Source organism: Poecile atricapillus, chromosome 2 (genome assembly GCF_030490865.1).
Source record: "Poecile atricapillus isolate bPoeAtr1 chromosome 2, bPoeAtr1.hap1, whole genome shotgun sequence".
NCBI lineage: Eukaryota > Metazoa > Chordata > Aves > Passeriformes > Paridae > Poecile > Poecile atricapillus.
The window spans coordinates 154,190,400-154,207,665 of NC_081250.1; the positions used below are offsets into that span (position 1 = coordinate 154,190,400).

At 64.0% G+C, this 17,266-nt stretch overlaps 1 protein-coding gene and 1 long non-coding RNA gene across 2 annotated transcripts in view; both read left to right on the forward strand.

Moving 5' to 3' along the window:
- The window catches only part of PLEC (plectin), an 86,135-nt gene that overhangs the window by 61,885 nt on the left and 6,984 nt on the right, over positions 1-17,266 (forward strand). The window contains 15 exon segments of the mRNA XM_058832298.1: positions 1,921-2,025; positions 2,749-2,844; positions 2,930-3,055; positions 3,847-3,999; positions 4,666-4,820; positions 4,891-5,017; positions 5,098-5,281; positions 5,642-5,799; positions 6,184-6,362; positions 10,444-10,582; positions 10,668-11,024; positions 11,495-11,578; positions 11,700-11,804; positions 11,986-12,084; positions 13,850-17,230. Of these exon segments, the coding sequence (XP_058688281.1) occupies positions 1,921-2,025; positions 2,749-2,844; positions 2,930-3,055; positions 3,847-3,999; positions 4,666-4,820; positions 4,891-5,017; positions 5,098-5,281; positions 5,642-5,799; positions 6,184-6,362; positions 10,444-10,582; positions 10,668-11,024; positions 11,495-11,578; positions 11,700-11,804; positions 11,986-12,084; positions 13,850-17,230 (5,448 nt within the window).
- Positions 2,392-2,731, forward strand: LOC131576061 (uncharacterized). Its single transcript, XR_009276918.1, has 3 exons — positions 2,392-2,463; positions 2,504-2,549; positions 2,642-2,731. It is a non-coding gene; the product is annotated as an uncharacterized LOC131576061 (long non-coding RNA).

Sequence of the window (17,266 nt, forward strand, 5' to 3'; positions counted from 1 at the left end):
TGGGGATGGACACAGGGATGGACACGGGGATGGACACAGGGGTGGACACAGGGATGGGTATGGGGATGGACATGGGGATGGACACAGGGATGGACACAGGGATGGACACGGGGATGGGTACGGGGATGGACATGGGGATGGACACAGGGATGGACACAGGGATGGACACAGGGATGGGTACGGGGATGGACATGGGTGTGGACGCAGGGATGGACACAGAAATGAGCACAAATGTGCACGTGGGCACACAGGCACGGAGAACAGCTGCTCCAGGTGCACAGAGCCATGAACACACACCCGCACCGGGCTGTGCACACCTGTGAGCTCTGACCCCTCCTCACCTGTGCACACCTGTGAGCTCTGCCCCCTCCTCACCTGTGCACACCTGTGAGCTCTGCCCCCTCCTCACCTGTGCACACCTGTGAGCTCTGCCCCCTCCTCACCTGTGCACACCTGTGAGCTCTGCCCCCGCCCCACCTGTGCACACCTGTGAGCTCTGCCCCCTCCTCACCCCACCTGTGCACACCTGTGAGCTCTGCCCCCTCCTCACCTGTGCACACCTGTGAGCTCTGCCCCCTCCTCACCTGTGCACACCTGTGAGCTCTGACCCCTCCTCACCCCACCTGTGCACACCTGTGAGCTCTGCCCCCTCCTCACCCTGGCTGTGCACACCTGTGAGCTCTGCCCCCTCCTCACCTGTGCACACCTGTGAGCTCTGCCCCCTCCTCACCTGTGCACAGCTGTGAGCTCTGACCCCGCCCCACCTCTGCACACCTGTGAGCTCTGCCCCCTCCTCACCTGTGCACACCTGTGAGCTCTGCCCCCGCCCCACCTGTGCACACCTGTGAGCTCTGCCCCCTCCTCACCTGTGCACACCTGTGAGCTCTGCCCCCTCCTCACCGCACCTGTGCACACCTGTGAGCTCTGACCCCTCCTCACCTGTGCACACCTGTGTGAGCCCTGCCCCCACCCCACCTGTGCACACCTGTGAGAGCCCTGACCCCTCCTCACCTGTGCACACCTGTGAGTCCTGCCCCCTCCTCACGTGTGCACACCTGTGAGCTCTGCCCCCGCCCCATCTGTGCACACCTGTGAGCTCTGCCCCCCTCCTCACCTGTGCACACATGTGAGCTCTGACCCCTCCTCACCTGTGCACACCTGTGAGCTCTGACCCCTCCTCACCTGTGCACACCTGTGAGCTCTGCCCCCACCCCACCTGTGCACACCTGTGAGCTCTGCCCCGCCCCACCTGTGCACACCTGTGAGCTCTGCCCCCGCCCCACCTGTGCACACCTGTGAGCTCTGCCCCTGCCCCACCTGTGCACACCTGTGAGCTCTGCCCCCTCCTCACCTGTGCACACCTGTGAGCTCTGCCCCCTCCTCACCTGTGCACACCTGTGAGCTCTGCCCCCTCCTCACCCCACCTGTGCACACCTGTGAGCTCTGACCCCTCCTCACCTGTGCACACCTGTGAGCTCTGCCCCCTCCTCACCTGTGCACACCTGTGAGCTCTGCCCCCCTCCTCACCTGTGCACACCTGTGAGCTCTGCCCCCGCCCCACCTGTGCACACCTGTGAGCTCTGCCCCCTCCTCACCCCACCTGTGCACACCTGTGAGCTCTGCCCCCTCCTCACCTCGGCTGTGCACACCTGTGAGCTCTGCCCCCTCCTCACCCCACCTGTGCACACCTGTGAGCTCTGCCCCCTCCTCACCTGTGCACACCTGTGAGCTCTGCCCCCTCCTCACCTGTGCACACCTGTGAGCTCTGCCCCCTCCTCACCCCACCTGTGCACACCTGTGAGCTCTGCCCCCGCCCCACCTGTGCACACCTGTGAGCTCTGCCCCTGCCCCACCTGTGCACACCTGTGAGCTCTGCCCCGCCCCACCTGTGCACACCTGTGAGCTCTGACCCCGCCCCAGGCGCTGATGCGGGAGCTGGAGCTGCGGGAGCGGCGGATCCAGGAGCTGCGGACCTCGGGGGAGCGGCTGCTGCGTGAGGAGCACCCCGGGGCGCAGACGCTGGAGGTGGGCGTGGGGCTGGGGGCAGATGGGGGGCACGCGGGAGGCTGGGGGGCAGCCGGGGGATCCGGGAGGGCGTGGGGAATCCGGAGGGAGCCTGGGGGTCTCAGTGATCTTGGGAACTGGAGGGGCTGGGAGAACGTGAGGGGCACCTGGGGGCCCTGGTGGGCTGGGGAGGGCATTCAGGAGGGTCTGGGCACTGGGGGTCACTGGTGGGGCACTGGGGGTCACTGGGGGTCACTGGTGGGGTGCAGTGGGCACTGGGGGTCACTGCTGTGGCTGCCTGTCGAGGTGCAGGTGAGGGTGCAGGTGAGGGTGCAGGTGTGGGTGCAGGTGTGGGTGCAGGTACAGGTGTGGGTGTAGGTGAGGTGTGGGTGCAGGTGAGGATGCAGATGAGGTGTGGGTGCAGGTGTGAGTTCAGGTCAGGTGAGGGTGCAGGTGAGGGTGCAGGTCAGGTGTGGGTGCAGGTGTGAATTCAGGTCAGGTGCAGGTCAGGTGTGGGTGCAGGTGTGAGTTCAGGTCAGGTGCAGGTGTGGGTGCAGGTGAGGTGTGGGTGCAGATGAGGTGTGGGTGCAGGTGTGAGTTCAGGTCAGGTGAGGGTGCAGGTCAGGTGTGGGTGCAGGTGTGGGTGCAGGTGTGAGTTCAGGTCAGGTAAGGGCGCGAGTGTGGGCACCTGTGCCAGTGCAGGTGCCCTGGGTGCCAGCCCCGGTGTCCCCCCTGTCCCCCCAGGCGTTCCTGGCAGCGCTGCAGACCCAGTGGAGCTGGATGCTCCAGCTCTGCTGCTGCATCGAGACCCACCTGAAGGAGAACACCAACTACTTCCAGGTACGGGGGTGCCAGGGAGGGGCTGCAGGAGGGAGGGAGGGAGGGAGGGAGGGAGAGACCCCAGAGCTGACCCCCGGCCCCCCAGTTCTTCGCCGAGGTGCGGGAGGCCGAGGAGCTGCTGCGAAAGACGGAGGAGACGATGCGGCGCAAGTTCAGCTGCGACCGCGGCACCACGGCCACGCGCCTGGAGGACCTGCTGCAGGACCTCGCGGTGAGGGCACCCCAGAGACCCCCAGCAAGACCCCCAGACCCCGAGGGGACCCCCGCAGTGACCCCCAGACCCTGGGGACCGTCCCAAGATCTCCAGGGTGACCGTGACCTTGTAGTGCGGACACGTGGAAGCCCAGGAGGGGCTGCCAGAGTGGACCCCCCCTGACCTGCAGGGTGACACCTCCAGGGTGACCCCAGCCCCGTGGCAACCCCAGGCTGACCCCCCCTGCAGGGTGACACCTCCAGGGTGACCCCAGACCCATGGAAACCCCGGGCTGACCCCCCCCTGCAGGGTGACACCTCCAGGGTGACCCCAGCCCCGTGGCAACCCCAGGCTGACCCCCCCCTGCAGGGTGACACCTCCAGGGTGACCCCAGCCCCATGGAAACCCCGGGCTGACTCCCCTGCAGGGTGACACCTCCAGGGTGACCCCAGACCCGTGGCAACCCCGGGCTGACTCCCCCTGCAGGGTGACCCCAGCTCCTGGCAGCTCTGAGGTGTCAGCCCCCTGCAGCCCCCAGGGTGACCCCCAAAATCAGAGTCCCACAGCAGCCCCTGAGATGGGGTGCCACCCCAACACGTCCACTGCTGCAACAGACCGGGGTGACCCCCCTGTCTCATATTTACTGACCCCTCCCCAAACTCCTGGGACCTCCCCCCCCTCCAAGAATCCCAAGAGCTCCTGATATTTCTGAGCTCTCTCAAGAAAACTGGTACCTCCCTAAAATCCTGATGCCCCTCAAGGCCGTGGGACACCCCAAATGCTGAGGTGCCCCAAACCTGCCCCCACAGGAGCAGAAGGAGCAGCTGGCCGAGCTGGGGGCGCAGCTGGGGGGTCTCTCCCGCCGTGCCAGGACCATCGTGCAGCTGAAGCCGCGCAGCCCCGCGACGCCCCTGCCGGGCCGCCCCCCCATCCAGGCCGTCTGCGACTACAAGCAGATGGAGGTGAGGGGGGACACGAGGGTTGGATCAGGGTTGGTTCCCCTGGGGAGGCCGTGGGGGGATGTGGGGCAATGTGGGGAGACGTGGTGGGTCCGGCACGGTGGCTGATGCTGCCCCAGCCCCATGGGGGGGACACAGGAGGGACCCCCCCTCTGGTCTGACACCACTCTGGGGGACAAAGGGAGATGTGAGGGACCTCTCACCCTTCTCTCACACAGCCCCAGCCCCATGGGGGGACACAGGAGGGACCCCCCTCTGGTCTGACACCACCCTGGGAGACAAGGGATTATGTGGGGGACCTCCCACCCTTCTCTCACACAGCCCCAGCCCCATGGGGGGACATAGGAGGGACCCCCTCTGGTCTGACACCACTCTGGCGGACAAGGGGACACATGGGGGACCTCTCACCCTTCTCTCACACAGCCCCAGACCCATGGAGGGACCCCCCTCTGGTCTGACACCACCCTGGGGGACATGTGGGGGACCTCCCACCCTTCTCTCACACAGCCCCAGCCCCATGGAGGGGACACAGGGGGGGACACAAGGGGCCCCCCACCCAGACTGAGACCACCCCAGGCCCATAGTGGAATATGGGGCGACACTGGGGAACGCGGGAGAGGCACAGATGGGCTCGAGGCAGCCCACCCTGACCCCCTGTGCACCCCGCAGGTGACGGTGCACAAGAACGACACCTGTGCCCTGCTGAACCACGCGCAGCCGCAGCAGTGGCGGGTGCTGAGCGCCGGCGGCAGCGAGGCCGTCGTCCCCTCCGTCTGCTTCCTCCTGCCGCCCCCCAACAAGGAGGCTCTGGACGCCGTGCACAGGTGGGGACGGTGACCCTGCGCCCCGCCGGGGGCTCCCCCGTGTCCCTGCTCTGACTCCACGTCCCCACAGGCTGGAGACCACCCACCAGCAGCTGCTGGGGCTGTGGCAGCAGCTGCACCAGGACCTGCGCAGCCTCCGCGCCTGGCAGTGCCTGACCCGGGACATCCAGCAGATCCAGTCCTGGACGCACGTCACGGTGAGTTCCTGGGGGTCCCGGTGTGGCGCAGGGGTCCCAGGGGGTCCCAACGGGGGCTGACGTGGCCGTGCCCCCCCCAGTTCCGCACGCTGCCGGCCGAGGAGGTGCGCCAGGTGCTGTGCAGCCTGGAGAACCACTACCAGGAGTTCCTGCGGGACAGCCAGGACGCCCAGAGCTTCCAGCCCGACGACCGGCTGCAGGTGGAGCGCGACTACAACGCCTGCACTCACAAATACGAGCTGCTGCTGCGTAGCCAGGAGAAAGGTGGGCGTCCCCTCTCTGCCTTCTCTGAAGGGTGGGTGTCCCCAGGGTGTCCCCGGGGTGTCCCCGGGGTGTCCCCAGGTGCTGAGCATCCTCAGGTCCCCGTGGTGTCCTGGGGTATCGCCGTGGTGCTGAGCTGTCCCAGTTTCCCTGCTCCTCACACTGGCTCTGGGGGTGTCCCGGGGTGCTGAGCCATCCCTGTGTCCCCCCTCCCTGCCGTGGGTCCCCGTGTCGTCCCCACGGTTTCCAAGGGTGTCATTTCCGTGTCCCCTCTTCCTCCTGTGGGTGCCCCGGGTGTACCCAGGGCCATGCTGGTGTCCCCACGGTGTCCCAGGGCACTGAGCCGTCCCCCCGTCCCCGCAGGAGAGCAGGACGAGTCTCTGTGCAAGAGCTACATCTCGCAGCTGAAGGACATCCGGCTGCAGCTGGAGAGCTGCGAGAGCCGCACCGTGCATCGCCTGCGCCTGCCCCTGGAGGCCGACGCCCTGCGCGAGTGCGCCCAGCGCCAGGCTGAGCAGCAGGTGGGTGACACCTGTGCAGCGTGCCCGTCACAGGGCCAGCACGGGCCTGGGGCATGGTTTGGGTTGGAAAAGCCCTCAGAGCCCATGGAGTCCCCCCTGTCCCCCAGCACTGCCAAGGCCACCCCTGACCCCGTCCCCAAGTGCCGCATCCACATGGCTGCAGAACCTCAGCAGGGGTGGCACTCCACCCTGGCCTGGGCAGCTGCACCAGGGCTGGACAGACCTTTCCAGGAGGAGCTTTCCCAAGATCCCTCCTAAACCTGCCCTGTCCACCTGCACCGAGGGGCTGCAGAGCCTTCCCCTGCTCCGCTCCTGGGCTTTCGGTCGGGGGTTGTTCCTGACCTGCAGCCAGCAGGGACTGAGGGACTCACTCCTTCCCTGCAGCAAACACACCTGGAGCTGGAGGGCATCCAGAAGAACCTGGCCAAAGTCAGCGAGAAGACGGAGCAGGTGCTGTCGCAGCCGGAGCAGGCGGGCTCAGCCCCAGTGCTGCGCTCGGAGCTGGAGGTCACCCTGCGGAAGATGGAGCAGGTGTACAGCCTGTCCAGCATCTACCTGGAGAAGTGAGTGAGCCCTGGCACCGTCACAAAGAGAATCCTCAGTGCCTGGGGAGCCCGGGCAGCTGGGAGGCCGTGGGGAGTCTGGGGAGAGCCAGCATGCCATTCCCTTTCTTTTCCTTCCCTTTTCTTCCTCCTGTTTCTCTTTTCCCTTATTTCCCTTTTCCCCTTTCTCTTTTTTTCCTCTTGTTTCTCTTTTCCCTTCTTTTTTCCTTCCCTTTTCTCTTTTTCCTCTTGTTTCTCTTTTCCCCTTTTTCTCCCACTTTCCCTTCCCTTTTCTCTTCTTCCTTTTGTTTCTCTTTTCCCTTATTTCCCTTTTCCCCTTTTCTTTCTCTTTTCTCTTCTTCCTCTTGTTTCTCTTTTCCCTTTTTTTTCCCTTCCACTTTTCTTTCTCTTTTCTCTTCTTCCTCTTTTTCCTCTTTTCCCTTTTTTTTCCCTTCCCTTTCTTTCTCTGTTTTCATCTTCCTCTTGTTTCTCTTTTCCCTTTTTTCCCTTTTCCCCTTTTCTTTCTCTTTTCTTCCTTTTGTTTCTCTTTTCCCTTTTTTCTCTTTTCCCCTTTTCTTTGTCTTTTCTCTTCTTCCTCTTGTTTCTCTTTTCCCTTTTTTTTCCCTTCCCTTTTTCTTTCCCTTTTCTCTTCTTCCTCCTGTTTCTCTTTTCCCTTTTTTTTCCCTTCTCCTTTTCCTTCCCTTTTCTCTTCTTCCTTTTGTTTATATTTTCCTTTTTTTCCCTTTTCCCTTTTTCATTCTCTTTTTTCTTCTTCCTCTTGTTTCTCTTTTCCCTTTTTTTCCCCTTTTCCCCTTTTCCTTCCCTTTTCTCTTCTTCCTCCTGTTTTTCTTTTCCCTTTTTTTTCCCTTCCCCTTTTCTTTCTCTTTTCTCTTCTTCCTCTTGTTTCTCTTTTCCCTTTTTTTTCCCTTCTCCTTTTCTTTCTCTTTTCTTCCTCTTGTTTCTCTTCTCCCTTTTTTTTCCCTTCTCCTTTTCTTTCTCTTTTCTTCCTCTTGTTTCTCTTTTCCCTTTTTTTCCCTTCCCCTTTTCCTTCCCTCCTGGGTCTGCGGTACTGCTCTTGCTGAGCTGTCCCGCTCCCATTCCTGCTCCTGCTGATCCTGTCCCGTTCTGATCCTGCTGATCCCGTTCCTGCTCCTGCTGATCCCGTCCCATTCCTGCTCCTGCTGCTCCCATCCCGTCCCTGCTCCTGCTGATCCCGTCCCTGCTCCTGCTGATCCCATCCCATTCCTGCTCCTGCTGATCCCGTCCCATTCCTGCTCCTGCTGATCCCATCCCATTCCTGCTCCTGCTGATCCCATTCCTGCTCCTGCTGATCCCATTCCTGCTCCTGCTGATCCCGTCCCATTCCTACTCCTGCTGATCCCATCCCATTCCTGCTCCTGCTGATCCCATCCCATTCCTGCTCCTGCTGATCCTGTCCCGTTCCTGCTCCTGCTGATCCCGTCCCGTTCCTGCTCCTGCTGATCCCGTCCCATTCCTGCTCCTGCTGATCCCATCCCATTCCTGCTCCTGCTGATCCCGTCCCATTCCTGCTCCTGCTGATCCCATCCCATTCCTGCTCCTGCTGATCCCATTCCTGCTCCTGCTGATCCCGTCCCATTCCTACTCCTGCTGCTCCCATCCCATTCCTGCTCCTGCTGCTCCCATCCCATTCCTGCTCCTGCTGCTCCCATCCCGTTCCTGCTCCTGCTGATCCTGTCCCATTCCTGCTCCTGCTGATCCCATCCCATTCCTGCTCCTGCTGATCCTGTCCCATTCCTGCTCCTGCTGATCCCATCCCATTCCTGCTCCTGCTGATCCCATTCCTGCTCCTGCTGATCCGGTCCCGTTCCTGTTCCTGCTGATCCCATCCCATTCTGCTCCTGCTGATCCCATCCCATTCTGCTCCTGCTGATCCCATCCCATTCCTGCTCCTGCTGATCCCATTCCTGCTCCTGCTGATCCCGTCCCATTCCTGCTCCTGCTGATCCCATTCCTGCTCCTGCTGATCCCGTCCCATTCCTGCTCCTGCTGATCCCGTCCCATTCCTGCTCCTGCTGATCCCATTCCTGCTCCTGCTGATCCCGTCCCATTCCTGCTCCTGCTGATCCCGTCCCATTCCTGCTCCTGCTGATCCCGTCCCGTTCCTGCTCCTGCTGCTCCCATTCCTGCTCCTGCTGATCCCGTCCCATTCCTGCTCCTGCTGATCCCGTCCCATTCTGCTCCTGCTGATCCCGTCCCATTCCTGCTCCTGCTGATCCCGTCCCATTCCTGCTCCTGCTGATCCCGTCCCATTCCTGCTCCTGCTGATCCCATTCCTGCTCCTGCTGATCCCGTCCCGTTCCTGCTCCTGCTGATCCCGTCCCATTCTGCTCCTGCTGATCCCATCCCATTCCTCCTCCTGCTGATCCCGTCCCATTCCTGCTCCTGCTGATCCCATCCCATTCCTGTTCCTGCTGATCCCATCCCATTCCTGCTCCTGCTGATCCCATTCCATTCCTGCTCCTGCTGATCCCGTCCCATTCCTGCTCCTGCTGATCCCATCCCATTCCTGCTCCTGCTGATCCCGTCCCATTCCTGCTCCTGCTGATCCCATCCCATTCCTGCTCCTGCTGATCCCGTCCCATTCCTGCTCCTGCTGATCCCGTCCCATTCCTGCTCCTGCTGATCCCGTCCCATTCCTGCTCCTGCTGATCCCGTCCCGTTCCTGCTCCTGCTGATCCCATCCCATTCTGCTCCTGCTGCTCCCGTCCCATTCCTGCTCCTGCTGATCCCATTCCTGCTCCTGCTGATCCCATTCCTGCTCCTGCTGATCCCGTCCCATTCCTGCTCCTGCTGATCCCGTCCCATTCCTGCTCCTGCTGATCCCATTCCTGCTCCTGCTGATCCTGTCCCATTCTGCTCCTGCTGATCCCATTCCTGCTCCTGCTGATCCCGTCCCATTCCTCCTCCTGCTGCTCCCGTCCCATTCCTGCTCCTGCTGATCCCATCCCATTCCTGCTCCTGCTGATCCCATCCCATTCCTACTCCTGCTGATCCCGTCCCATTCCTGCTCCTGCTGATCCCGTCCCATTCTGCTCCTGCTGATCCCATCCCATTCCTGCTCCTGCTGATCCCATCCCATTCCTGCTCCTGCTGATCCCGTCCCATTCCTGCTCCTGCTGATCCCATCCCATTCCTGCTCCTGCTGATCCCGTCCCATTCCTGCTCCTGCTGATCCCGTCCCATTCCTGCTCCTGCTGATCCCATCCCATTCCTGCTCCTGCTGATCCCATCCCATTCCTGCTCCTGCTGATCCCATTCCTGCTCCTGCTGATCCTGTCCCATTCTGCTCCTGCTGATCCCGTCCCATTCCTGCTCCTGCTGATCCCGTCCCATTCCTGCTCCTGCTGATCCCATCCCATTCCTGCTCCTGCTGATCCCATTCCTGCTCCTGCTGATCCCGTCCCATTCCTGCTCCTGCTGATCCTGTCCCATTCCTGCTCCTGCTGATCCCATCCCATTCCTGCTCCTGCTGATCCCATTCCTGCTCCTGCTGATCCCATCCCTGCTCCTGCTGATCCCATCCCATTCCTGCTCCTGCTGATCCCATTCCTGCTCCTGCTGATCCCGTCCCATTCCTGCTCCTGCTGATCCCATCCCATTCCTGCTCCTGCTGATCCCATTCCTGCTCCTGCTGATCCCATCCCATTCCTGCTCCTGCTGATCCCGTCCCATTCCTGCTCCTGCTGATCCCGTCCCATTCCTGCTCCTGCTGATCCCGTCCCATTCCTGCTCCTGCTGATCCCATCCCATCCCTGCTCCTGCTGATCCCATCCCATTCCTGCTCCTGCTGATCCCATCCCATTCCTGCTCCTGCTGATCCCGTCCCGTTCCTGCTCCTGCTGATCCCGTCCCATTCCTGCTCCTGCTGATCCCATCCCATTCCTGCTCCTGCTGATCCCGTCCCGTTCCTGCTCCTGCTGATCCCATTCCTGCTCCTGCTGATCCCATCCCATTCCTGCTCCTGCTGATCCCGTCCCATTCCTGCTCCTGCTGATCCCGTCCCATTCCTGCTCCTGCTGATCCCATTCCTGCTCCTGCTGATCCCGTCCCTGTGCCGCAGGCTGAAGACCATCGGGCTGGTGATCCGGAGCACGCAGGGGGCGGAGGAGCTGCTCCGCAAGTACGAGGAGCAGCTGAAGGACGTGCAGGCAGTGCCGGCTGACCTGGCTGAGCTGGAGGCCAGCAAGGCTGAGCTGAAGGTACCGGGGGTTCTGGGGGTGCCACGGGGAGCCGGGGGGTGGCTGGGGACACCGTGCGACCCTGACCGGTGCCCGTCTGCCGCAGCGGCTGCGGGCGCAGGCCGAGGGCCACCAGCCCTTCTTCAGCACGCTGGAGACCGACCTCGGCAAGGCCAAGGACGTCAACGAGCGGATGGTCCGCGGCCACAGCGAGCGGGACGTGGACCTGGAGCGGTACCGGGAGCGCGTGCAGCAGCTGCTGGAGCGCTGGCAGGCCGTGCTGGGCCAGGCTGACCTGCGGCAGCGCGAGCTGGACCAGCTGGGCCGCCAGCTGCGCTACTACCGGCAGAGCTGCGACGCGCTGCGCCAGTGGATCCGCGACGCCCGGCAGCGCCAGGAGGCCATCCAGGCCGTGCCCATCACCGACAGCCAGGCCGTGCGCGAGCAGCTGCTGCAGGAGAAGGTAGGGCTGGCAAGGGGGGCTCCAGCAGGGCCAGGGGTGGGCTTGGCCATCCTCAGTGGGGCGAGGGGTGCTCCAGGGCATTCCCCAGCGGCACGAGGAGTGTCCCGTGGCTGTGACGTGGTAAGGGGTTCACCTGGCCATCCCCAGCAGAGTGCAGGGTGCCCCTGCCCATCTCTGTCTGTGGCAGAGTGAGGGGAGTGCCCGGCTGTCTCCAGTCCTGGCACACTGACTGCTGCTCTTGGGTGGCTGCAGGAGGGTGGGGACCATCCCTGGCCGTGGCACGTGGAGGGTGCTGTCAGCCATCCCCAGTGGGATGGGGGGTACCCCTCACCATTTTTGGCTGCAGCAGAGGGAGGGGTGCTCCTGGCCATTCCCAGCCATGGCAGGGCATGCTCTTGGCCATCCCTGGGGTGAGGTGTGCTCCTGGGTGGCCGTGGGGGGCCTGGGCTCACCCCCACATGTCTCCCCAGAAACTGCTGGAGGAGTGCGAGCAGCACAAGGAGAAGGTGGAGGAGTGCCAGCGCTACGCCAAGCAATACATCGACGCCATCAAGGTGTGCCCACTGCCCGGGGGGCTGAGGGGGCAGCACCGTGTCCTGCAGGGGTGGGGTCACAGCACCGTGGCCAGGGGGCTCGTCCCAGGTCGCAGAGCTTTGATCACTCTCTCCTCATCAGGACTATGAGCTGCAGCTGGTGAGCTTCAAGGCGCAGGTGGAGCCGGTGGCATCGCCGGCCAAGAAGCCCAAAGTGCAGTCAGCATCTGACAGCATCATCCAGGAGGTGAGGGGGGGTCTCTGCTGGCCTGGGATGTCCTGCAGCTCCTGGGGCGTGGCTGCTCACTGCAGGGGTGGACTTGGGGGTGTGGAGTGTGGTTTTGCCTCCGTGCAGCCCCATCATTGCTGGGGTACCGGCGGGCCGCGGGCAAGCTCCCGTCTCTCCTGCTGACCCACTGTCCCCACAGTACGTGGACCTGCGGACGCAGTACAGTGAGCTGACCACGCTCACCACCCAGTACATCAAGTTCATCACCGAGACCCTGCGGCGGCTGGAGGACGAGGAGGTAGGGAGCGGTGCAGGGTGGCATGGCCGGCTCTATAACCGAAAGGAACGCACTTCAGGGGGTCTCTGGTCCCATCACTAACGCCAGCCCGCGGCCATGACTCCAGCCCTATCACTGACCGTGGCTCATGGCCTGACTCTGGCCCCACCACTAACGCCAGCCCATGGCCGTGGCTCCAGCCCCATCACTAACAGTGGCCCATGGCCGTGGCTCCAGCCCCATCACTGACAGTAGCCCATGGCCGTGGCTCCAGCCCCATCACTAACAGTGGCCCATGGCCGTGGCTCCAGCCCATCACTAACACTGGCCCGTGGCCGTGGCTCCAGCCCCATCACTGACAGTAGCCCATGGCCGTGGCTCCAGCCCTATCACTAACAGTGGCCCATGGCCGTGGCTCCAGCCCCATCACTAACACTGGCCCATGGCTGTGGCTCCAGCCCCATCACTAACACTGGCCCATGGCTGTGGCTTCAGCCCCAGCCCATCACTAATAGTGGCCCATGGCTGTGGCTCCAGCCCAATCACTAACACTGGCCCATGGCCGTGGCTCCAGCCCAATCACTAACAGTGGCCCGTGGCCATGGCTCCAGCCCCATCACTAACACTGGCCATGACTCTGGCCCTCTCAGTAACACTGGCCCACAGCCCCGAGCTCCTGCTCCCTGCTGGGCTCCTGGGAGCGAGGCTGCTGGCTCTGTGTACAGCGAGTCTCCGGGCCAAGCTGGCTCTGGGCACCGGGGCTCTGGTGTGACTGGTGGTAGGAGGCACTTCCCAGATACACGTCGTGCAGTCAGCACCTGCCTGCGCATGCTGCTGTGCCGGGCGCTGGCCCGCGGGGTCTGGCGCGGGGTAACCTCTCTAACTCTTGGTTTCTGCCCTTGGAGCCGCTTTGCCCGTGCTTTTTCTTGGGGAATATTTGTGTTGGTGGGGATCTAATGGAGGGTAAAAAACCAGGATGACTCTGGCAGCCGTGCACCAGGTACTCACTCTGCGCATGCCTTCTCCCCGCGGCACCCTCCGCCTCCCCCACGGCTCACCGCCCTCTCCTCGCCCTCCTCTACATCTGCGCCGGGACCAGGGGTCCGCTGTGGGTCCGGCTCCCCTGCATGCGCTGCCCGCCCCGCCGAGCGCGCGGCTGCCTCGCTCACGGTGCATGTGGCGCGCGTGCCGCGGCACGGCCCCGAGCCAGGCGCCAGCTGCGTTGGCCCTTTGGCAGAGCCCGCTCCCGGCCGTCTGGAGAGGGCTGGGACGGGTTTGAACCAGCTGAACTGCTCTCTCCTGTTGAGGCTTTCCCGGCAGGGAAGGCTCTGCCGGCGCCGCCCTCGCACCGCTCCCCTCTGTTCTGCTCCCGGTGCTCCGGCCGTCTCTCTCGTTTCCCCACGGCAGGGGCTGTCTGTGCCAGCCCCCTCGCAGGGGCAGCCACGGTGGTGATGTGCACGCTGCTCGCATCGTCTTCATCGCTTGGGCTCCGCTCGCTCTCTGTCCCTTCTCTCTGGAACGTGGCTTCCCGTGCTGCTGTCTGGCTCCTGTTGCCTGTCTGGCTGTGCTGTCGTGTGTCCCCTGTTGTGCCACACATCTTCTGGAAGCCGGCGTCACCGGCTCGTGCGGTGGCCCGGGGGCCGAAGCCATTCCACGCACATCTGCCACCCCTCCGCTGTCTCGGCAGTGCGTGGCTGGGCCAGCATCGAATCCACGGCGCGATCGCATCCCTTGTGATTTGTCTCTCTCTCCCCTCTCTGTCCCCTGCACCCTCTTTCCCCTCCAGAAAGCCGCCGAGAAGCTGAAAGAGGAGGAGAGGAAGCGGCTGGCGGAGGTGGAGGCACAGCTGGAGAAGCAGCGGCAGCTGGCCGAGGCCCACGCCAAAGCCAAGGCACAGGCGGAGGCGGAGGCGCGGGAGCTGCAGCTCCGCATGCAGGAGGAGGTCACCCGGCGGGAGGTGGTGGCCGTGGATGCCGAGCAGCAGAAGCAGAACATCCAGCAGGAGCTGATGCAGCTGCGGCAGAACTCGGACCACCAGATCAAGTCCAAGGTGAAGCTGATCGAGGAGGCCGAGTACAACCGCAAGAAAGTGGAGGAGGAGATCCGCCTCATCCGCCTGCAGCTGGAGAGCACCGAGAAGCAGCGGGAGAGCGCGGAGACAGAGCTGCAGGAGCTGCGGGCACGCGCCGAAGAGGCCGAGCGGCAGAAGCGGCAGGCGCAGGAGGAAGCCGAGCGCCTGCGCCGGCAGGTGAAGGAGGAGAGCCAGAAGAAGCGGGAGGCGGAGGAGGAGCTGAAGCGCAAGGTGCAGGCCGAGCGCGAAGCGGCGCGGGAGAAGCAGAAGGCAGTGGCGGACCTGGAGCAGCTGCGGCTGCAGGCAGAGGAGGCTGAGCGGCGCATGCGGCAGGCAGAGGCTGAGAAGGACCGGCAGATCCAGGTGGCCCAGGAGGTGGCCCAGCGCAGCGCTGAGGCCGAGCTGCAGAGCAAGAGGCTCTCTTTCGCCGAGAAGACAGCGCAGCTGGAGCTGTCGCTGCAGCAGGAGCATGACGTGGTGGCCCAGCTGCAGGAGGAGGCTGAGCGGCTGAAGAGGCAGCAGCTGGAGGCCGAGCACTCACGGGAGGAGGCTGAGAAGGAGCTGGAGCGCTGGCGGCAGAAGGCCAACGAGGCGCTGCGCCTGCGGTTGCAGGCCGAAGAGGTGGCCCACAAGAAGTCGCTGGCGCAGGAGGAGGCCGAGAAGCAGAAGGAGGATGCAGAGCGCGAGGCCCGCAAGCGCGCCAAGGCAGAGGAGGCCGCCCTGCGGCAGAAGGAGCTCGCGGAGGAAGAGCTGGAAAAGCAGCGGGAGCTGGCAGAGGGCACAGCCCAGCAGAAGCTGGTGGCGGAGCAGGAGCTGATCCGGCTGAAGGCGGAGATGGAGAACGGGGAGCAGCAGCGCCTGCTCCTGGAGGAAGAGCTCTCACGGCTGAAGGGGGAGGTAAATGAGGCCATCCAGAGGAGGAAAGAGCTGGAGGAGGAACTGGCCAAGCTGCGGGCAGAAATGGAGGTCCTGCTGGAGAGCAAGGCCAAGACGGAGGAGGAATCGCGCTCCAGCAGTGAGAAGTCCAAGCAGCGGCTGGAGGCGGAGGCCAACAAGCTGCGGGAGCTGGCCGAGGAGGCCGCCCGCCTGCGCGCCCTCTCCGAGGAGGCCAAGCGGCAGCGGCAGCTGGCAGAGGACGAGGCCAGCCGGCAACGGGCCGAGGCCGAGCGCATCCTGAAGGAGAAGCTGGCGGCCATCAACGAGGCCTCACGGCTGAAGGCGGAGGCAGAGATCGCGCTGAAGGAGAAGGAGGCCGAGAACGAGCGGCTGCGGCGGCTGGCGGAGGATGAGGCCTACCAGCGCAAGCTGCTGGAGGAGCAGGCGGCCCAACACAAGCAGGACATTGAGGAGAAGATTGCCCTGCTGAAGCGCTCCTCAGAGAGCGAGCTGGAGAGGCAGAAGGGGCTCGTGGAGGATACGCTGCGGCAGCGGCGGCAGGTGGAGGAGGAGATCCGTGCCCTCAAGGCCAGCTTCGAGAAGGCCTCAGCTGGCAAGAGCGAGCTGGAGCGGGAGCTGAACCGCATCCGCGGGGAGGCGGAGGAGGTGCAGCGCAGCCGGGAGCAGGCAGAGCGGGAGGCTGAGCGGCAGCGGGCGCTGGCGCTGGAGGAGGAGGGCCGGCGGCGTGAGGCTGAAGAGAAGGTGCAGGCCATCCTGGCGGCCGAGGAGGAGGCCGGGCGGCAGCGGCGGCTGGCCCTGGAGGAGGTGGAGCGGCTGCGGGCCATGGTGGAGGAGGCGCGGCGACAGAAGGAACTGGCGGAGAAGGAGTCAGAGCGGCAGATCCAGCTGGCACGGGAGGCGGCGCAGAAGCGGATTGCGGCGGAGGAGAAGGCGCACCTGGCTGCCGTGCAGCAGAAGGAGCAGGAGCTGCTGCAGACGCGCCAGCAGGAGCAGAGCCTCCTGGACCGGCTGCGCGAGGAGGCCGAGCGGGCCCGGCGGGCGGCTGAGGAGGCCGAGTTTGCCCGTGGCAAGGCCGAGCAGGACGCCAGCTTGTCCCGGCAGCGCGTGGAGGAGGCTGAGCGGCTGAAGCAGCGGGCAGAGGAGGAGGCGCAGGCCAAGGCGCAGGCACAGGCGGATGCGGAGAAGCTGCGCAAGGAGGCCGAGCTGGAGGCCGCGAAACGGGCGCAGGCAGAGCAGGCGGCCCTGCGGCAGAAACAACTGGCCGATGCCGAGATGGAGAAGCACAAGAAGTTTGCCGAGCAGACGCTACGGCAGAAGGCGCAGGTGGAGCAGGAGCTGACCAAGGTGAAGTTGCAGCTGGATGAGACAGACCACCAGAAGGGCATCCTGGACGAGGAGCTGCAGAGGCTGAAGGAGGAGGTGACAGACGCCGTCCGGCAGAAGGCCCAAGTGGAGGAGGAGCTCTTCAAGGTCCGGGTGCAGATGGAGGAGCTGGCCAAGCTGAAAAGCCGCATTGAGGAGGAGAACAAGGCGCTGATCCTCAAGGACAAGGACAACACGCAGAAGTTCCTGGCGGAGGAGGCAGAGAAGATGAAGCAGGTGGCAGAGGAGGTGGCCCGGCTGAGCGTGGAGGCGCAGGAGGCCGCCCGCATGCGGCAGCTGGCTGAGGACGACCTGGCGCAGCAGCGGGCGCTGGCGGAGAAGATGCTGAAGGAGAAGATGCAGGCGGTGCAGGAGGCCACGCGGCTGCGGGCTGAGGCTGAAATGCTGCAGAAGCAGAAGGATCTGGCGCAGGAACATGCCAAGAAGCTGCAGGAGGACAAGGAGCAAATGCAGCAGCGCCTGGCTGAGGAGACCGAAGGCTTCCAGAAGACACTGGAGGCCGAGCGCCGGCGGCAGCTGGACATCACAGCTGAGGCTGAGCGCCTCAAGCTGCAAGTGGCCGAGATGAGCATGGCCCAGGCCAAGGCTGAGGAGGAAGCCAAGCGGTTCAAGAAGCAGGCGGAGGAGATCAGTGAGAGGCTGCATGAGACTGAGCTGGCCACACAGGAGAAGATGACGATGGTGCACACCCTGGAGATCCAGCGGCACCAGAGCGATGAGGACGCAGAAAAGCTGCGGAGGGCCATCGCTGACCTGGAGAAGGAGAAGGAGAAGCTGAAGCAGGAGGCAGCGCTGCTGCAGCAGAAGGCAGAGGAGGTACTGGGCTGTGGGTCTCCCGTAGTGGTGGTGGTA